Raw genomic sequence first — 21,138 nt, 5'->3', positions numbered from 1 at the left:
GTTAACTGAAGTTACACATGTCAACTCGCCCCAAATTCCATCACTCACTTCTGCACTAGGGGCCATTTGCAGTGGCCATTTCACCTAACGCCCACATGTCTTGCGCTGTTGGAGAAAACTGGAGTGTTTAGGGGGCACACAGCCAGTCGGGGGGGGGGGGGGAACATAGCTCCACATTGACAGGTCAGAGTTGAGTTCAGGATGCTGCTTTAAGGCATCATGTCCTACTAACTGCATCATTGTGCCATCCAATATGGAGAGGGATGTTGGGCAGACATCAGCTGCTGTGCATATCAGAGCCAACAACTCCTGCAGAAAATGAGATGAGGCCCTGCTATGTGAATTTGAGGAGTGAGCAGTTAGACTAAAAGTGACCCCAAATGCAGAAATTACAGAACGTGCCACCCTGTCGTGAATTTAGGAACAAGAGGTGGATTAGAAGAGTGATTGAAGGGAAGGTCATGAGAGAGAGGTTTAGATTCCAGGGCATTGTGATCACTCCTAGGGAAGGTACAAGTTGGTCGGGTTACACCTCGGAGGACTTTTGCTGTTGCTGTTGGGGACATTTTAAACCTAAATGGCAGTGAGACAGGAAACTGAGTGAAGAGGAAGCAAGGGAAAACACAAGTTAGGGAAAAAAAAATGAAATGCGGTAGGCATAGAAACCAAGGGCAAAGAACAAACAGGGCCATGGTGAAAAACAATTCTCAAAAAACTAAGAATGTTAAAAAGATAAGCTCAAGGTTAGTGTGACGCACAGAGCAGTTCATAATAAAATGGATGAATTTATTGTGAAAATAATGTAAATATGATTGCAGAAACAATGTGATAGGGTGAGCAAGGATGCCAATCCCAGGTTATTCACTATTTAGGAAAGAGGGATTTTGCTTGTAAAATAGGAAACCAAGGCAATGGCAAGGAGCGAAATAAGCTCAGAAAGCTACATTGGTGGATCTAAGAAGAATAAAGGGGTAGCAAAGGTTAGTGCAGGTTGTATATAACCCGCGCCCCCACCCCTCCCACTCAACCAAGCATTCAAGATAATGTAGAGCGGGGCGGCAAACCTTTATGAGAACCTGTGCTCAAATAGGCAATGTTCTTCTGAAAAATTCTCTTACAACCATGGTACCTCTTCTGTGTAGAAACTATCATTGATCAGTGCATCAGTAACAATAATTATGGACTTCTTAAGGAAAATGGATAAGTCCTGCTGTTTATTTATATGCATTCATTGCTTTACTATTAATAAAAGTATTATAGAAGCAGATTGAAGCATTTTAGAAAACACTTTCAAAAATTATTAGTATTAATCTTTTGAAAAGACTATTGAAAAGTGACATAATTCTAAATAATATTGTCATTGTGCTTCAGAAATAGTACTCTAAACAAGCTGTAAAGGGTAAACACAATTTTAAATTATCTCACCAATAAACTTAAATAAGGTAACTTTGCTGATATAAGTAAAATACATCTATTGCACAAAGGCTTCATGAAGTCATTAAATTACATGGAATATTTACTGTTATTATCACTGAATATCTAGTGTTCACTCACAAAACAAGAGAAGAAAAAATATAAACAGAGCGAAGCCAATGCCAACTGACCCAGCTGTTCTGTATCCAAATACTGGTGTGTCTACTAGGTCCATGAGGGTTTCAAAATGTATCATCCAATGCCAAGTGCTCATGCACCTGTCTAGCTGGCGCCAGGTCAGTTTGGGATATTTATTCTGAAAACATCTCTCTGCTCTCGAGTGGTAAAGAATCATTCGCTGCTTCATTTGCTGCAGTAAAGATAATCATTATGGGTGGGGGTTAAAGAATTGCGGGGTGCCACTGCATGCCACATGCCAACAAAACTTTTGTGCCATCTCGGTCACGGGTGCCATGGATATCATTAAAAAGAAAACCAAAGATGTGTGAACTTTAATAATTTTGGGTGACTTAATTCCTCACTTGGGCCATCCAAATTAGCAATAGTACTGTAGTGGAGGAGTGAGTTCACGCTGCCTTTTAGACCAACTTGAAACAGGCTATCCTACACCAGGTATTATGTAATGAAAGCTGAGTAATTTTGTGGTACAACCTTGCTGCCTTTGGCCAAGAGTAACCATAATATGAAGTTGGAGAGTGAGAGTGTTCATTCCAAGACTAGCGTCCTGTACCTAAATAAAGAAAGCTATGAAGGTATGATAGAGAGGGGAACATTGCCAAATGGGTGACAGCAGAAAGACAATTGCTGGCATTTGAAGAGCACACGAATGAGGTATATGAATTATTCAGTCCAGTCTGGTGTAAAAATAAATACTGATACATCACAAGGAGCCTATTATGCATAACTCACGGCTACGTTTCACAAACTTCCACAAAGTCAACACATCCAAGATGAGATATGCTTGTACTGACTGTGATACTTTTAATCATAAATGACAGTATATGATATCGTAGTGTTAGCACAACACTTTACAGTGCCAGTGACCCAGGTTCAATTCTTCATCACAACTACAAACACATTTCAGTGTCAATAGACAAGTAGCATCTGCAGGAGAAACTCAGTGAGTCAGGCAGCATCTGTGGAGGAAGATAGGCAGATGAAGTTTCAGGTCAAGATCCTTCATCCGGACTAAAAGACAGTTGGGGATGGTTAGTATAAAGAGGTTGAGAAGGGGTTGTGACAAGAGCTGGTAAGAAATAGGTGGATCCAGGTGAGAGGGAGGAGTGATAGGCAGATGGAGGAGTGGAAATAGCTGCAGAGATGATAGGTGAAGGCACAAAGGGTTACAGATGATGGAATCTGATACGACAGGAAGGTGGAACATAGTGGAGTTATTTCTCATGCTTTATCTATTGAGATAGAATCAGGCACGTATTCAGATAGACATGGTGTCTGATTTGATGCATCCAATTAGTTGGAGGAAATGCACTCGGTCAGATAAAATACACTAACACTGTCAGATAGACACAGTCAGAGAGATGAATAGAGGCAGCCACAAGGTCAGATATACACACTCGCTCAGACAGATGCTGATAAATGGGCAGATACCGTAGGTGCAGAGGTTGTCAGATGCAGACACTGTAATATAAATAGAAAACACTGGAAATACTCAGCAAGTCAAACAGCATCTGTGGGAGGAGAAATAGAACTAACGATTCATGTTGATGACCTTTTGTCAGAGCCACTGAAGCTGATTTCTCTCTCTCTCCTTCATTTTCTCTCTCATCCTCTCTTCCAATGGTGCTGTCTGACCATTTTCTGTCTTTTTTTAATACCTTTTCTGCTTTTATTTTGAATGCACAGATCATTGGATAAATGTGTAGAGGGATTAACACTCAGTTAGATACTGTATACTAAGCAAATAAGGAAATTTGGATTTATAAAGTAGTCTTCACAATCTCCAGTCACTACATAGACAATCAGCGCTGTTTGAAGTGTTACTATTGTTACAAAGTAAGTTAATAATTGTCAATGGCATATAAACATAAGCATAATTGTATTACAAAAACCAATCCATATCGAGGTCCTTTGATGTGCAGCCAAACTGAAAATTCAGGTATTGAGATATGATTTGGGGACTTGAGATGATGGCCTTTAACTGATTAAAATATTGCCTCAGTTAAACTCTGCCAGCCAATAGTTATAACTCCACAAGAATGCACTCTGCAGTATACCTGAGGTAGATTACCATCTGCTGGATTCATATTTTGCCAGCTGAATAGAGGATTGGATGTCTCAACTGTAGAGAGGTAGTGTGGATATATTATTACATTGATATCCACATGACATGAGGACCTTGAATGTGATTTTGCTCACACAAATCTAGATAACATTCAAGCAAGTGAAATTACATTACAAATCTGGTACCTCACCTGGAACAGGGGAAGTAAGTAGTTCAATAGAGATGTTAGTTACATTTAGACCATTTGTTCTGGGAGCACCAACCTTTGCACTCCAGCTTTAGTCCTTCCCACTGACCCTGGGCAGAGCAGACTAACGTAGTGTTTCCTCCTGCATACACATAGCCAGTCAGACACTTGTATGTCACGGTGCTGTTGTAAGTTGTGTTCTCTAATGGAAGTTGCACCGTGTTCTCCAAAACTGGTGGTGACCCACAGTCAATGACTGAAGAGACACAAAAAAGGAGTTAGTAAAGACCACTTAACTTCATTACATCAACAAATTATTGGTAGAATCTGAGGGGAGAAGTTTGCTTTCCAGTAAAGTTTCTCATACAGTTGTTTGCCCACCAATTTATTTTGGTACAGTTTTAATACTCATTTCACCACTTCGGTGAACATTCTCCTGATACGTGCTGCCAAAACACTGGAAATGTTTTATAAGTTCTCAGGGACAAGGATGACATTTATACCGCTCACATCATGTGATCTGCTTTGGTGATGACACAGGGGGTAGCCCCCTGACCTCTCAGTCCGATGCAACGCAGGTTCAAGTTGCACTTGAACATAAAATCATGACGGACACTCTGCCTCAGTCCTGAAAGAAGACTGCATTGTTGGAGGTTTGGTTGTAAGAGATGTTAAACCAAGGGCTTGTCTGCATCCTCCATGGGACAAGGAGATCCCATGACCCTCCTTCAAGGAAGAGCAGAGGATATCTCCCAATGTACTGGATGATAGGCACAAGAACATCTCCAAACAGGTTATCTGGGGACCATTACACCACTGATTGCTGGGCTCAAATTAACTATTGTGTTTTCTATTGGTATTGTTTCTGGTTTATTATTGTCACCTGTACTGAGATACAGTTAAAAAGGTTTCATTTTGCATGCAATCCAAACAGATCCTGCCATGCATAATAATCGAAGTAGTAAATGTGTTATTTTGTGTGTACAAAATAAAGAACTTTGACGTGGGCAGTTCACCCAGAACCAGAAGTGACGTTGGAGTGTAGGTGAGCAGGTCACACGCACTCGTGTCAGGTGTCAGGATGCTGGAAGTCCAAAGCAACACATGCACAAAATGCTGGAGGAACTCAGCAGGTCTACTTGACTATGGAAATTAATAGATAGTTGACATTGCGGGCTGAGACCCTTCTTCGGGACTGAGAATGAAGGGGGAAGATGCCAGAATGAAAAGGTGATAGAGGGGAAGGAGGCTGGCTGGAAGGTGCTAGGTGAAGCCAGCTGGATGGAAAAGGTCAAGGGCTGGAGAAGGAGAAATCTGACAGGAGAGGGGGAGTGGACCATAGGAGTAAGGGATGGAAGAGCAGGCCCAGGGGGCAGTGATAGGCGGGTGAGAAGAGGAAGAAGGTCAGGGAGGGGAATAGAAGTGGGGTGGGGGGAGGACATTTGTTTACCGAAAGGAGAAATCAATATTCACTCCAGCTGGTTGGAGGTGGGAATGGGAATTAAAACGTTTGGCCTCCAGGAATTCCCGTTTTTGGCGGATGGTGCGGAGGTGCTCAACAAAGCGTTTCCCCCGATTTGTGATGGGTCTCACATTACACAGAGGCGGCCGCATTTGGAGCACCAGATGCAATACTGATGACTCCAGCAGTTTCACAGGTGGAGTGGAAGGATTACTGGCCAATGTAGAGGAGACCGCAGCAGGAGCCTTGCCAATGTAGAGGTATAATGTACCTATCTCCTTTCTAGGTACCGCCGTGAATACAGAGGCAACCCTGCAACATGACTTACACAAAGCTGTAGCACTGAAGTAATTTGTAGTACTGACCTTCGCACTCCAAGTACTGTCCTTCCCAATGGCCCAGGATGGAGCATATTAAGCTGGTGTTTCCTGTCACATACTCATAGCCATGAGCACACTGATAGGTTACTGTATTTCCATAGGTTGTGTTAACTGGGGGATACCTCAATGTGTTCTGTAAAATTGGAGATGTTCCACAGTTGATAGCTGGGGAGACACAAAGTTATTTTGTTCTGTTATTTGCACATAATTAATAGAAGATGTGTGATATCATAGTCACAGAGAGATAGATCATGGAAACAGACCTATTAATCCATTCAGTCTGCACAGACCATCAACCTCACATTTACACCAATCCTACGTTAATCCTATATTTTGTATTCTGCCTGAATTCTCATAAACTTACTTCGATTCTATGACTCAGCTATACATTCGGATTTTAGATTTCCAGCATCTGCAGCTTTTTTCACTTTGTTCTGTGCCAGCTCTTTAAAAACTATCAACTCAATCCATTCCACTGCAATCTTCCCACAGCTTTTCTCTTTCAAGTACTTATCTGGTTTGTTTTGTCAGCTCCCTTGGGACGTGCTTCCACCTTCCTTTACTGCATGGCACTATAGATCACAACAGCTTGGGCCTCACATCATCTCACCTTGGTCTTGTAAATTACCTTTAATCATCTCTACTACGTATAACCTAAGCAACACACACACAAAATGCTGGAGGAACTCAGCAGGCCAGGCTGAGTACAGTTGACATTTCCGGCTGAGACCCTTCAGCAGGACTGGTTCATAACCAATGAAGAGATGCAAGCTGGAAAATAGAAAGTTCACCAGACATGCAGTCCTTCTTAAGTGGAGAGATGTTGACCCACCCACTCATGCTCAATGGCTCAAAGACATTATGTCCTGCTTAGACTTTGAAAAGATTTATTATTCACTTCTTAATTCGGACAGAAAGTTCCAAAAGGTGTGGGGACCTTTTCTTGAATATTTTCATAATTCCCGTTTAGATTAAGGGTTTATCCCTCCTTTTTTTCTTTTGCATTTAAATCCCTTACTTCCAACCTCTTTCGTTAAGACTTACTTTTTTTTTAAATGTGTAAACATATTATAGCTCAGGTAGTAGGCAATATAACAAACAACAGGAATTCTGCAGATGCTGGAAATTCAAGTAACACACATCAAAGTTGCTGGTGAACACAGCAGGCCAGGCAGCATCTGAAGGAAGAGGTGCAGTCGATGTTTCAGGCCGAGACCCTTCGTCAGGACTAGTAGGCAATATACCTTCTTTTTATAAATACAGCTCTGTGGTGATAAAAGTTCTGCTTAACTTTTCTATATATCGTAAGGTTGGCTTGAAGTTGGGTAGTGGGAGGGTGGGGTGGTAGCTAACTTTATACGATTCTACTATGGGTGCTTTTCCTTAACTGCTATGAACTGTACATTTGATATGTTTGTTTTGCACTGTATAAACCTCTTTTTTTACTGTCTTTTTTTTTGTTGTTGCATTGTAGAAACTTATATAAAAAAAATTAATGAAAAAAAAAGAAAGTTCTGTAAAAGGTGATTGGGGAGTTGGTTAGCAGGGCACCTGCAGTGGAGGGCAATGTATAAGCAGAAATCGGGATCAATCAATACATGGATTGATGTCCTTTCTAGAGTGCTCAGGAAAAGAGAACAATTCCTATCAACTGTCAAGCAACATGGGATAATGCTTTTAACATAAGTCCAAGATAATTAGAAGCTAAAACGGAAGCATAAGCAAAATTAAGAGAAGATTTTTTTTAGATTAGATTATGAGAACACTCAGTCCTCATTTAGAAATGCATACATGCATTAAGAAATGATACAATGTTTCTCCGGAGTGATATCACAGAAAACAAGACAGACCAAAGACTAACACTGACAGAACCACATAATTATAACATATAGTTACAGCAGTGCAAAGCAATACCATAATTTGATGAAGAACAGACCATGGGCACGGTAAAAAAAAAAGTCTCTAAGTCCCGAGTCGATCAACTCCCGAGCGCCCAATAGCAGGCGGCAAAAGGGAGAAACTCCCTGTCATAAACCTCCAGGCGCCATCAACTTGCCGATACCTTGGAAGCAGCCGACCACAGCCGACACTGAGTCCATCCGTCCAAAAGCTTCGAGCTTCCAAGCAGCCTCTCTAATACAGCCTCCTGAGCACCATCCTCTGCCAAGCGTCTTCAACCTCTCCCCAGCCGCTGAAACACGCAAAGCCGAGGATTTTGGGGGCTTCTGCTCCGGAGATTCCGGTTACCACACAGTAGCAGCGGCAGCGAAGCGGGCATTTCAAAAGTTTTCCAGATGTTCCTCCATACTCTCACGTCTGTCTCCATCGAATCAGAATTGTGCACGGTCTCCTACTTGACAGATAACAGATATCATCACCGAAGTGGTGATGATATTTGTTATCTGTCAAGATATGGATTTAATTCAATGATCTAGTTCTTGGACCCGCTGCAGTTTGGGCCTACAGTGGATGCAGTCTCATTGGCTCCACACTCAGCCTGGATCACCTAGACGACAGCAATAGCTACGTCAGGCTGCTGTTTATTGATTACTGCTCAGCGTTCAACACCATCATACTCTCAGTAATAATAAACAAGCTCCAAAACCTGGGCCTCTGTACCTCCCTCTGCAACTGGATCCTTCTTCCGGTAAGAAAATGCAGTGGCTCCTATGGAGTCATCCAAAGGTGTTATTGTCTTTTAAAGCAGACTTATTACGATCACAAGACCCTGATGGACATTAAGGACTTAAATTATTGCATGTCTACCCCATTAGCAAGTTGTTTTTTGGTGGAGAAAGTGAAGGAGCTGGACTTTGTGCCGACTGTGATGTTGCCTGTGACAGAGAGGTGTCGATGTGTGAACAAAGCCTGCAGTCTAACAGCTTTAGTCTAACAGCAAGTGATTGCCTTAGTCACTTTTCTTGTGATCGTAAGATCCCATTAGACATCGGTGGCGTGGAGAGTTGCAAGTCCAATTCAATGGTTTATTGGTGTCCAGCGGTGGTGAATGGCCATAGTCAGGACTAGGCCTCAAGCTGCAGTGTCGCCTGTTTGCAGCCACCCAGGGAGGGGCGTCAGAGTTAGGCGCTCCACCAGAGCACCTGTGGGAGATGATGGTGGGTAAGGAGATGATGTGAGAGAGGGAAACAGTAATGGGAATGGTGAAGGTGGGGGGGGGAGTTTCTTGAACTTCTGGTAGTTGACCCCCCTTCACCATTCCCATTCCCATTTCCCTCTCTCACCTTGTCTTTTTACCCGCCAATCACCTCCCTTTGATGCTCCTCCCCTTCGCTTTCTTCCATGGTCGCCTTCTCTCTCCTATTAGATTCCCCCTTCTCCAGCCCGTTATCTCTTTCACTTGCCAACTTCCCAGCTCTTTACTTCACCCCTCCTCCCCTCCTGGTTTCACCTATCACCTACAACCTTGTACTTCTTCCTCCCCTCCCCCGCATCTTACTCTGACTTCTCATCTTTTTTTCTCCAGTTCTTATAAAAGGACTTAGTCTGAAACGTTGACTGTTTATTCTTCTCCACAGATGCTGCCTGGCCTGCTGAGTTCTTCCAGCATTTTGTGTGCATTGCTCAATATTTTTCTCTTTTTTTTGCTTTATTTTTGTACTATTTATTTTATTTTTTAAAATATACCATGTAGTGGCGCACAAAAATGCTGGAGGAACTCAGCAGGTCAGGCAGCATCTATGGAAAGGAATAAACAGTCAACATTTCGAGCTGAGACCCTTCATCAGGACTGGACAGGAAGGGGGAAGATACAGAATAAGAAGGTGGGGGGAGGGGAAGGAGGCTAGCTGGAAGGTGACATGTGAAGCCAGTGTGTAGGAAAGGTAAAAGGCTGGAGAGGAAAGAATCTGATAGGAGAAGAAGTGGAGCAAAGAAGGAAGGAAGGAGGAGGGGACCTAGGGGGATGTGATAGGCAGGTTAGAAGAGGTAAGGGGCCAGAGGGGAAATTTTACTTAACGGACAGAGGTATTGTTATTCATTCCATCAGGTTGGAGCTACCCAGGCGGAATATAAGGTGTTGCTCCTCCACCCTGAGGGTGGCCACTTTGTGGAACAGAGGAAGCCATGGACCACCGGGAAGTTCTGCTTTAGGTGGATGGGGCGGATGTGCTTGACGTGGATTGAGGTTAATTGGACCGTCAGTTAATCAGGCAGCTGCTCTCTCGGGACAACTCTTACAGAACGAAAGCTAATTGAAAAAATAGATGAGCTTCCCTTCATTTGTTTGGGCTGCTATGCTGCTCAATGGGGGCAGAATTCTGTTACCAGTTTCGAACTAGCATCGGTTGCGTGAACTTGTGTGGTTGTTAGTCACTACACCATGCTTGGAGTGAACAGTTTCTAAATAGCATCACTTGAGTGTGCTTGTATTCAAAGGGCAGTAACTTTTGTCACTGATAATTGGTGAGAAATAAGCAGTTTTACTCACCATAGTTTCAAGCATTCAGGCTTAGAGATGCCAGATTTGGCCAGAAGTAAAAAATGTAATTATTTCATTACTACATCAAGTTAGGAACTATGAAGAATTTGAAGGTATTGACAATCATCTTGAGTGTTACAATGAAAATGAAGATTTTGAGGACGATCATTGAAGGCATTGTAGGAAGGCAATCCATTATCTGCACTAATTTTATTCATTTATAGTCAATGAAAAGAAAACACAGCATACACTGGATGAATTCCTCCACCAATAACAATTACAAACTAATACTAATAATGATTAGGAACCAATTCACAGTCTTATTGTACGCTAGTAATATTTGCAGTGTATAAATTGATTAGTATTATATTTAAATACATAAATTTTTACTCAGTGAAACAGTAGTTTGTATTTTTCTCTTTCAATATTTTTATTAATATTATATAAATTGCATAAATACAAATACAAACTTCATAAGGATACAAATAAGTAATGTGAATTGCATTAAATTTAAATCACAGTAATATGATCACAGTATCCCATATTCCAAATCAATCATGTAGAAAAAAAACTGAATTATAAAATGAAATAAGATAAGATAATTGCATTTTATTTTTTAAAAAACTACCCCCACTACCAAAATGAGCTGGTTGGTAAAAAAAAAGGAAAAAAAGAAATACCTTACCATATAATATTATAATAATAATGGCTCAGATCCATACTTTAATAACAGTTCAGAGTTTATGAAAATAACTCAGAAAGGGTCCCCATATCATTAGAAAATCATGTTTAGAATCAGAAATTGAACAACGAATCTTCTCTAGATCAAGGCACAACATAACATCAAATAGCCATTGAACATGAGTGGGCGCAGCAACCTCCTTCCACTTGATCAAGATCACCCTCGTGGCCATTAGAGACATAAAGGCCAATACCCGCAAATTAGATGGCTTCAGTTTTGTTCTTATTAATTTGTTCAACTAAATTCATATGTTTTGGACATGTCCGAGCCTGGAAAAATTTTGGAAAGATGTATTTCAGACTTTCTCTGTACTCTTCAATGTTAGTTTTAAGCCCAATCCTTTGACTGCCATGCTTGGTATTGTCGAGGATAGCGCAACAGTAGTTTGTCTTTTTATACCTTTTTAACTATTTCCGTGAAACTTCAGCTATTTGGGACAGCTGCTTAATTGCTCCAAGATCTACTTATCCTGATGTGTCTCAATTCACCAGAATCCACTGTACTTCCTATTGTAATATATGTTTTTTTTAATGATGTATTGCAATGGACTGCTGCCACAAAACAATAAGTTTCTCGACATTTGCCAGTAATATTAAACCTGATTCTGATTCATCAAATTAATTGCTCTCAGGATGCTGATAAATTTGGGAGAGGTGCACAAATTCTTTGGAGGAAGATGTCGAAAAAGCAGGGAAGATTGAACTTTTCCCTAGATTTATGGATATGAAAGGCATTGATAGGGTAAACATAGAGAAAATATCTCCCCTACCATTACCCTTACAACCGTAATCAAACAATGCAGCCTGATTCTGTATTGGTTGGCGGCTATCTTTTGCCTTTTTCTGAGAAGCTATGGTTATGCCCTCATATTGATAAGGAGCTAGATTAGAAGACTACACGTCATCCCCTTCAGCCACTGCACACCAAATGAATTTAGTCTCAAATTACTACATGGACATGAAAGATCCAGTGATGAGAAAATTGCTGAAGGCAGATATTCCATGTGTAAAACTTCCTATTCAGAGAGGCAAAAATGTATGTTTTGTAGGAATTACCAAACACTATTTTAAGATTGCTATTGTTGAAATTTGTTTAAAATTTGCAACAATACTCTGGAAATTCAGCTTCTCCAAGGGACTACTTGCATCCCAGTGGACTTTGTTTTCTCACTTGGTAAGTCTAAACATAAATTCACATCGCAGAATATGAGACCAGTTGAATACCTGTGCAATGTGTTCCATCATTAGGGGTGAATAAATCCATATTGTTGGATGGTTTGTATCCTTCATTACATGTACAATAGTAACTGCCATGTGTGTTATAACAAGCAGCATGTAACCCGCAGATCTTCTCAGATCCGATCTGACATTCATCTTTATCTACCAAAAAAAATTACAAAAATGTGAATCAGTCATCAAGTATTGGAGAAACATCCATTACAACAGTGGGACTGCTACATCCAATCATAGATGACGGTGGATAATTCAACAGGAGGCTGGGACTCCAAGGACATTCTCAGCCTCCACAATAAAGAGAGGAGAACATCAGTGTCTAGAAGTTGGCTTGAACAGGCGCAACCACCTTCAGTCAAATATTCAGTCTAACACTTTCTCCCCAAATTCCCACTGTTACAGAACCATGTGATTAATAAAAGCAGATGTGATCAAATGGTTACAGTAATGACAATGAGACCAGACAAGAGCCAAGCTGTAATACTGAAGTACTGCACTCCAAACAAGCTGTTCCACAGGCATCAACGGGCAATCTGGAAGGTTTCCTAGGTAGGTCTGATGACAAATTCAGAAAGTGCTTGACACACTAGATGTAGATAGGGTGTCCTGTAGCTGAAGAGTCTAGAGCAAGGGTTCCCAACATGGAGTCCACGGACCCTTCAGTCTATGGTAGGGGCCAATGGCATAAAAAAGGTTGGGAACCCATGGTCTAGAGCTAAGGGTTAGAATATCTTGGAATGGAATGAGGAACTGTTTCTTAATCCAAAACACGATAAATCTTCAGAATTTCCTATACTAAAAGCATGTACACTCAGTCATTGAGTTCATTTCAAAACAAAGATCAACAGATTTCTGGATATTAAGGAAATCAAGGGAGATGAGATAGTGCTGGGATGTGGGCAGCCACCATCGTGATAAACGATCAAGTAGGATCAAAGGCTACATGGACTCCTATCTGTTATGTTCTTGTAGTAAAGGAAATGTGGTGAAATAGAACTTAAGGGGATATACAGATGCTAGATTGTGAAAAGAAGACTTGTCTTAAGGATACGGTTCAAGCCCAACTTCAGAGATCACAGCACATAAATGTAACAATGAGAGATTGTGCACAGTTGCAGAAACCATATTTCAGATGAAGGAATTTGTTCTATCCAGGAGGAAGACTGCAGGGCATTTTAAGGGCCTTAAGCGAAAGTAACTCTGTCATCCTTACCAACCATGTCTGAACTTGATGTGACTATTGGACAAGAGTGATGTGCTTGATGTGCCACTCCACTGTAAACAGCTTAACACCCTTCCCACAATTAGCCCAGGGCCGTGAGGAATGGGTAATTGATGATGGACTTGTCAGCAAAGCACAGGCTTCAAGCTGTCGTCATGCAAAAGAACAATTACTTTCCAACCTGAACAGAAAGTTATTCCATTTCCAAAGAATCCATAGTTACAGTCGCAGGTTTTGGTCCCATTCTTGGTCGTGCATGTTGCATTAATGTGACAGCTCGAACAAACGTCAGTGGCTGCAAAGCAGAAAAAAATGCAAGTCACTCCACACACTGCAATGCATTTGATTCTTCAATCCCTTATTCACTCCTCTAAAGAGCCACTTCTCTCCTGAATGCAGTGAAGATGGCTGCTCCACAAGGACATCAGTGAAGGGCTTGGGGGTGGGAAATTCCTTACCCTCACATAAACCCTATTCCCTATTCTTTGCTTCTGCACAGAGTATAGGAAGCTGCTTTAGTATGTGCTCATGGGCAAAAGCAATCGCAAGTTACCAACGTTGTACACAGCTGAGTCCTTGTGTTGATCAGCTGTGGACAGTATTTTATGTGGGGATTAAGAATGCAGAAGTAACTTGAGAGTGAGCGTGCATTTGTTAAGACATAGAGAGACAAAGCACAGAAACCGCCCTTCATCACATCAAGTCTTCCATGCATTCGCCCTAATGCTGTGTGACCTGCTGAGATCGTCCAGCATCTTGTATACTGTACATTGCTCTGAATTTCAAGCATCTTTTGTGTTCACCCAATCCTCCATTGATACCATGTTATTATTTAATTCTCTCTGTCAACTTCCTATAGATTCTTCCATTGACCTACAGGCACTAGGGCAATTTACATGTCCAATTAACCTACCTATCCGCATATCTTTTGGGATGTAAGAGGAAATCAGAGCACTTGGCAAAAACCCACATGGTCACAGGGAGAACATGCAAGTTCCACATATGAACCACACTCGCTGACGCTGAGAGGCAGATACTCTACCAGGTGGGCCCCTGTGCCATCCACACCCAATCTCACTAACAGACCTGAAGGCATTTTCTGGACTGCGTCCTTCCCCCTCTCGTTCTCCTCCTTGAGCACTATTTTGGCCCATCTTCCTGTTGTCCCAAATGAAGCAATTTGCCAGTTGTCCCTGGGTCTCCAAAAGTACAGTGCCAGAAGCACGCCCCTGGCAATGAGTGTTGCTATGCCCCTGGCCCTCATTCTTTGGGCTCAGAAAATGGATTGATTTCCAGCTTTCAACAGGGAATTAAGTTCATGCTGAATAGGCCACAAATGAAGATACGGATAGAATATAAATACTTTGTTCTTTAAAGAGTTAGTATAGCCCTAATTAGCCAAATAGCATCCTATTTGTGCTCTACTAATCTACTATTCCAAGATATAGGACCAGAGATGACCCCCTGCAGTTCGCGTACCGTCCCAACCGTTCGACAGACGATGCCATTGCCATCACCCTCCACCTGGACAAAAAAGACATGTACGTTCGAATGCTGTTCATAGACTTTAGTTCAGCATTCAACACAATCATTCCTCAGAAACTGATTGGAAAGCTGAGCCTACTGGGCCTGAACACCTCCCTCTGCAACTGGATCCTAGACTTCCTGACTGGGAGACCTCAGTCAGTCCGGATCGGGAGCAGCATCTCCAACACCATCACACTGAACATGGGGGCCCCCCCAGGGCTGTGTGCTCAGTGCACTGCTGTTCACTCTGCTGACCCACGACTGTGCTACAACACACAGCTCGAACCACATCATCAAGTTCACCGATGACACGACCGTGGTGGGTCTCATCAGCAAGAACGATGAGTCAGCATACAGAGAGGAGGTACAGCGGCTAACGGACTGGTGAAGAGCCAACAACCTGTCTCTGAATGCGAACAAAACAAAAGAGATGGTTGTTGACTTCAGGAGGACACGGAGCGACCACTCTCCGTGAACATTGATGACTCCTCCGTAGCGATTGTTAAAGAGCACCAAATTTCTTGGTGTTCACCTGGCAGAGAATCTCACCTGGTCCCTCAACACCAGCTCCTTAGCAAAGAAAGCCCAGAAGTGTCTCTACTTTCTGTGAAGGCTGAGAAAATTCTATCTTCCCCCCCCCCCCATCCTCACCACATTCTACAGAGGTTGTATTGAGAGCATCCTGAGCAGCTGCATCACTTCCTGGTTCGGAAATTGCACCATCTCGGATCGCAAGACCATGCAGCGGATAGTGAGGTCAGCTGAGAAGATCATCGGGGTCTCTCTTCCTGCCATTAGAGACATTTACACCACACGCTGCATCCACAAAGCAAACAGTATTATGAAGGACCCCATGCACCCCTCATACAAACTCTTCTCCCTCCTGCCATCTGGCAAAAGGCACTGAAACATTCGGCCTCTCACGACCAGACTATGTAACAGTTTCTTCCCCCAAGCCATCAGACTCCTCAATACCCAGAGCCTGGACTGACACCAACCTACTGCCCTCTATTGTGTATATTGTCTTGTTTATTATTTATTGTAATGCCTGCACTGTTTTGTGCACTTTATGCAGTCCTGGGTAGGTCTGTAGTCTAGTGTAGTTTTGTGTTGTTTTTTAAGTAGTTCAGTGTAGTTTTTGTATTGTTCATGTAGCACCATGGTCCTGAAAAACATTGTCTCGTTTTTACTGTGTGCTGTACCAGCAATTATGGTCAAAATGACAATAAAAAGTGACTTGACTTGACTTGACTTGACTTGATTTCATGTAATGCCCAGCACATTGATCTTTCACACCAAACCTACCCATAGTTACTTCATCAAAAAACTGTATTTCTTCCATCCCTTTCACCTCCCTATCAAGGCACCTTATAGACAGCCCAGTACATTTGAAGAGTAGTCTCAATCACACTGCAGGAAATGTGGCTATTGATTTGGGTAGAGTTCCCAATAAAATCAATGCAATGATATCAGTAACATTAAAAACCAGACAGTCTGTTTATAGTGATGGAATTTGGGGGATTAATGTCAGCCACAAGGAAGAATAATCCTCCTCTTCATCCAAATAATGTTGAAAGATCTTCAACATCCACCCATGAAGCCAGAGAGGGCTTTGTTTAATGATGAGCCCTCAAGCCATGGTGAGCTGCTGTGGTATCACAGGGTGCCAGTTCAGATTTTCTGTGTTGGCATGGTACTTCAGCCCACAATCTTTTTATTTTTTTAAAGATACAGTGAGGAATAGACCCTTCCAGCCCTTCAAACCACACCACCCAGCAATCCTCCAATTTAATCCGAGCCTAATCATGGGATAATTTACAAAGACCAATTATCCTACCAACTGGTACGTTCTTTGGACTGTGGGAGGAAACCAGGTCACCCAGAGGAAGTCCATGCGGTCACAGGGAGAACATACAAACTCCTTACAGGCCGTGGCAGGAAGCCATCTTCTGGCTCTAAGAGAAGTAGCCACAAACCACGGCAATGCCCCTGAACAAGCAGTTAAAGTAGCATTATTGAAAGCACTGATGTAGTACAAATTAAATGTAATCCCAGGATGAGAACAGGCAAGCTATGAATTGCCAAGAATATATAAACCACTTTCCTGACTCCTGAAGTTAATATCTCACATTGTTCAAACAAAAGAGTCATTATATTTCCAATGTTTTTGAATACTCAAAACCCTTCATTTGAACAACCGTTATCTTTAGCCCATCATGTTGTCATGCTGCTGCTGAACTAAAGGAAATATTTGTTTTTATATACTGTAGGTCATCCCTCAAACAATAACTGCCAATCAATGACTTTGAAGTATAGTTAATACTGTAATGTGCAAAATACAGTGAGGAAAATGTGATCTGGTGGAGGGTCCCAGCCTGAAAATTAATTCCCCCCAAATGATGCAATTTGACCTGCTTCCTCCAGCAGTGTGTCTTTGTTTTGACAAATATAAATATGTATGATGTCACTATAGACAATAGACAATAGGTGCAGGAGTAGGCCATTCAGCCCTTCGAGCCAGCACCACCATTCACTGTGATCATGGCTGATCATCCACAATCAGTACCCTTTTCCTGCCTTCTCCCCATATCCCTTCACTCCACTATCTTTAAGAGCTCTATCTAACTCTTTTTTGAAAGAATCCAGAGAATTGGCCTCCTTTGCCTTCTGGGGCAGAGCATTCCACAGAACCACAACCCTCTGTGTGGAAAAGTTTTTCCTCAACTCTATTCTAAATTGTCTACGCCTTATTCATAAACTGTGGCCTCTGGTTCTGGACTCCCCCAACATCGGGAACATGTTTTCTGCCTCTAGCGTGTCCAATCCCTTAATAATCTTATATGTTTCAATCAGATCCCCTCTCATCCTTCTACATTCCAATGTATACAACCCCAGTCGCTCCAATCTTTCAATCCTTCAATACCATGTGGTATATTTGATCGTCTACAGTATGTACTATTGAGCACAAGCGCAGAATCTAAGGGGAACCACGGATAAACCAGGCCCACTTGTTGGAGCTCACTTATTTTCCTGTGTGTTACTCTTTGTGCAAGAACCAGCAGACATGTCCTGCACTGGTGATCAGACAGAATCAAAAAGCTCTCCAGGCTAGTGTGGCCATTGAAAATATCTTTCAGCTTTGCACTCACAATGGTAGGGCTAATCACAAAACGAGGAGCAGAAGTGAAGGGATTTGTGTTTAGACACGTGTTTCTGATTATATGCACATGCAGACTATGAGCATTCAGCTCCTCAAACCAGCTGCACCAGTTAACATTTTTAATGCTTTTAGTCCTGGCTGATCTGATTATGAGCCCAACCCGGCACTCTCAGTTACCTATCAACCCCTTGCTTATCAAGAATTTATCTACCCCTATCTTAAAAAATATTCAAAGAATTTGCTTCCACCACTCCTAGAGGAAAATAGTTGCAATGACTCACAATCCTCAGAGAGAAAAAAAATCACTTCACAGCTACATGAAATAGGTGAACTTCATTTTTAAGTAATAGAAATGTCCATTAAATAAAGTGTCCACCACAATAATTAAAACAGAAACAAGGCAAGACAATAGCAAAAACAATTTTGATTCATTCATTTAATATCCTATGATAAAAGGTGAGAGCCCTTTGGATCCTATGTAGCATAGATGTTTTTCAGGATTAAAATTGAGCGCAAGTGAGAAAAGCTCCAACCTTGTCATGATTAACAAGACAATTACACCGTTTAAAAATAGGAAGTTGCCATTTAATACAGTCACAAGTTGAATCTTTTACCAGTCAAAATGCAAATATAAGAAAGCAACCTCAGTAACAGAGGTTGTCTTAGATAATCACTGTTCTAGTAAGATTATGAAAATGAAAAAAATGCTTGATTTTATCAAGCAATAGAAGTTGAAAAATCACTTTACTTTGGCACTCTCAGATTCTGTAAAAAGTTACCAAGTGGGGATGAGAAACCAAGGATCAGAGGAAATCAGTGGTGATTTAATAGTATTATTAAAGAATTTTATCTACCTGAAGTGAACGGTGCAGGACAATTTCAGATCAGCAAATTAATTCTCTTTATTGAATAGACAAAATTTCATGAAAATCAAAAAAATTCTGAGAATCTGATACAAAAATGAAAAATGGTGAAAATGCTCAACATGTCAGGCAGCGTCTGTGGAACCAGGAAAGGCCGTTTATCATGTGAGGGGATCCTGGAGTGCCCCTATTAACTGTTTGAAGAGAGACAGAGAGAGACATTCATCATTGATGGTTTGTTTGGGAAGGACAGAGTTATTTACCACCGATACGTTGCTTTTGAAAAGAGAGAGAGAGAGACGAAGATTAACAGTTGGACTGTCACTTTAAGGCATTGGAAGTAACTTTGGATTTTTACTGAGTTTGGAGCTGGAGACAGCACCGAGCAGCTCGAAGGTTGCTATGGTGACAAAAGACAGGTTGTTGATATTTCTTCAAGGACTTGTTGCCTGCTTGTGCACTCCTTTACAGACAAAGCAGGGAGGGACTCTTTGAATGACAGGTGATGCTCAGCCTGGTGAAATAAATGAGAGGTCAGATGATACAGACCTCAGGACACATGATCTGGACACTGAATGAGCATTGTTGTGCCCGCAGAGAAAGTGGGTTTTGGAGGATCGATCAGGCAGATCGATTCCAAATTGCTATTCCACCGTGTGAAGAAGGGGTTGACTGGTGGGGAGTTGTCTATGTGTCCACCCTCGCCTGGGTGATAGCTCCACCACAGAAGACCGGTCCCCCTGGTTAAAGTCACAGTCGGTGACTTGTAAAGGATTTCGGAGGACGGCGAGAAGATCGACGGTATCAGCTCACCTGAAGACTCAACTCATTCTCTCTCTCCATCACTACTCAACTCAATACCATGAACTGAACTGAACTGAACTTTACTCAACATCGTAAGACTGTATCTTTTTACCCCCAGACTTAAAGAAGCTTGGTTTTCTCATACATATATATTCCACACTTACTTTTATATATAATCATTGCTAATCTGTTTGATTTATCTGGAGTTATATTACTGTATTGCATAGTTACTAATAAATATTATTAGTTTATAGCAATACGAGACTCCAAAGTGTTTTCCATCTCTGCTGGTTCTTTATTCCCTGTCACGGGGTACGTGACAGAACAAGGTCAGAGAAAAAACAACTTGTATCAAGCTCCAGGAGGATGAGAGAGGGATGGACAGGGCCAAGGGAATGTCTCTACAGGTTGAGGCCAGGAGTATCTATAAAATGTAAACAAGATCATGTGCTTGATGGGTTATTGGGAGCAGTTAGGGAGGGTGAATATAGTCCTTTGTTCTAAGCACAGGTTGATAGGCCAGAATGCCAATAGGAGGGGGAATTAAAGGAGAATGCATCAGGAAGCTTGGATAACTCTGTGAACTAAACAAAGGTATTCCACGAAGCTGTCATCCAATTTCCGTTTGGTTTCTCCAGTGTAGAAAAACCACTCTGTGAACACCTAGCACAGTGCATTAGGTTGGAAGTGGATGGCTGCTTCACCTGGAAAGACTGTTTGAGCCCTTAGATTGTAAGAAGCGAAGAAGGGAACGGACGCGTATTGCAACTCCTGCAGTTGCATGGGAAATTGATGTAACAAGGGGTGGCAGGAACAGATCAGAAATTCACAAAGGGAATATCTCTTCAAAATACTGAAAGAGGAGGGAAGCGAAATTTCCCTCTGATGGTGGGATCTCATCGGAGGTGGTGGAAATTGAAATGAATGATCTACTGAAAGAGAAGGCTAGTGAGATGGAAGTGATAACAAGGGAGTTCTATCATTGCTCTGTCCAGGAAGAGAAGAGTTGAAAGCAGAAGTGTGGGAAATAGATGCCATCAAGGGCTCTGCAGAAGGGCAATGCGCAGTTCAGGAAGAAGGATGACATAACAGAGGCTCTCCTCTGGGAAGACTTTTCATTGGAGCAAATACAACAGTGGAAAAACTGGGAGGATGGATTGAAACTCTTACAGGCCTGAGATTAGGAGAAAAGTATAGGTGGGATTGCTCTGGGGACCTGTAGGCTAGATTTTTCTTACCAGCCTATTTCCTAGGGTGGAGACAGAGATCCAGACAGTGAAGTGCCAATAATGGGCCATGTGAAAGTGAGAGCAGGGTGAAAACTGGCAGCAAAAACTAATGTAACTTTTTGAGTTCTGGATGATTGCAGGAAACAGCACCCATGCAGGCAATGATGTACTAGAAAAAGTCGAGGGTGCCCCCAAGTTGGACTGAAGCAGGGCTAC

At 42.0% G+C, this 21,138-nt stretch overlaps 1 protein-coding gene across 13 annotated transcripts in view; it reads right to left on the bottom strand.

The window, feature by feature from the left end:
* The window catches only part of susd1 (sushi domain containing 1), a 185,706-nt gene that overhangs the window by 140,590 nt on the left and 23,978 nt on the right, over positions 1-21,138 (bottom strand). For 11 of the 13 annotated variants that reach the window (XM_063048972.1, XM_063048962.1, XM_063048964.1 and 8 more), the window contains exons 2-5: positions 13,521-13,634; positions 12,109-12,264; positions 5,691-5,870; positions 3,940-4,119 (exon numbers count right to left, since the gene is read on the bottom strand). In XM_063048972.1, coding sequence (XP_062905042.1) covers positions 3,940-4,119; positions 5,691-5,870; positions 12,109-12,264; positions 13,521-13,634 — 630 coding nt within the window. The remainder of the gene's footprint in view (positions 1-3,939; positions 4,120-5,690; positions 5,871-12,108; positions 12,265-13,520; positions 13,635-21,138) is intronic. The other 2 variants (XM_063048965.1, XM_063048967.1) reach the window with 2 other exon arrangements.

The sequence above is a fragment of the Mobula hypostoma genome, chromosome 5 (assembly GCF_963921235.1).
Source record: "Mobula hypostoma chromosome 5, sMobHyp1.1, whole genome shotgun sequence".
NCBI lineage: Eukaryota > Metazoa > Chordata > Chondrichthyes > Myliobatiformes > Myliobatidae > Mobula > Mobula hypostoma.
This window is presented reverse-complemented; position numbering and strand designations above follow the sequence as displayed.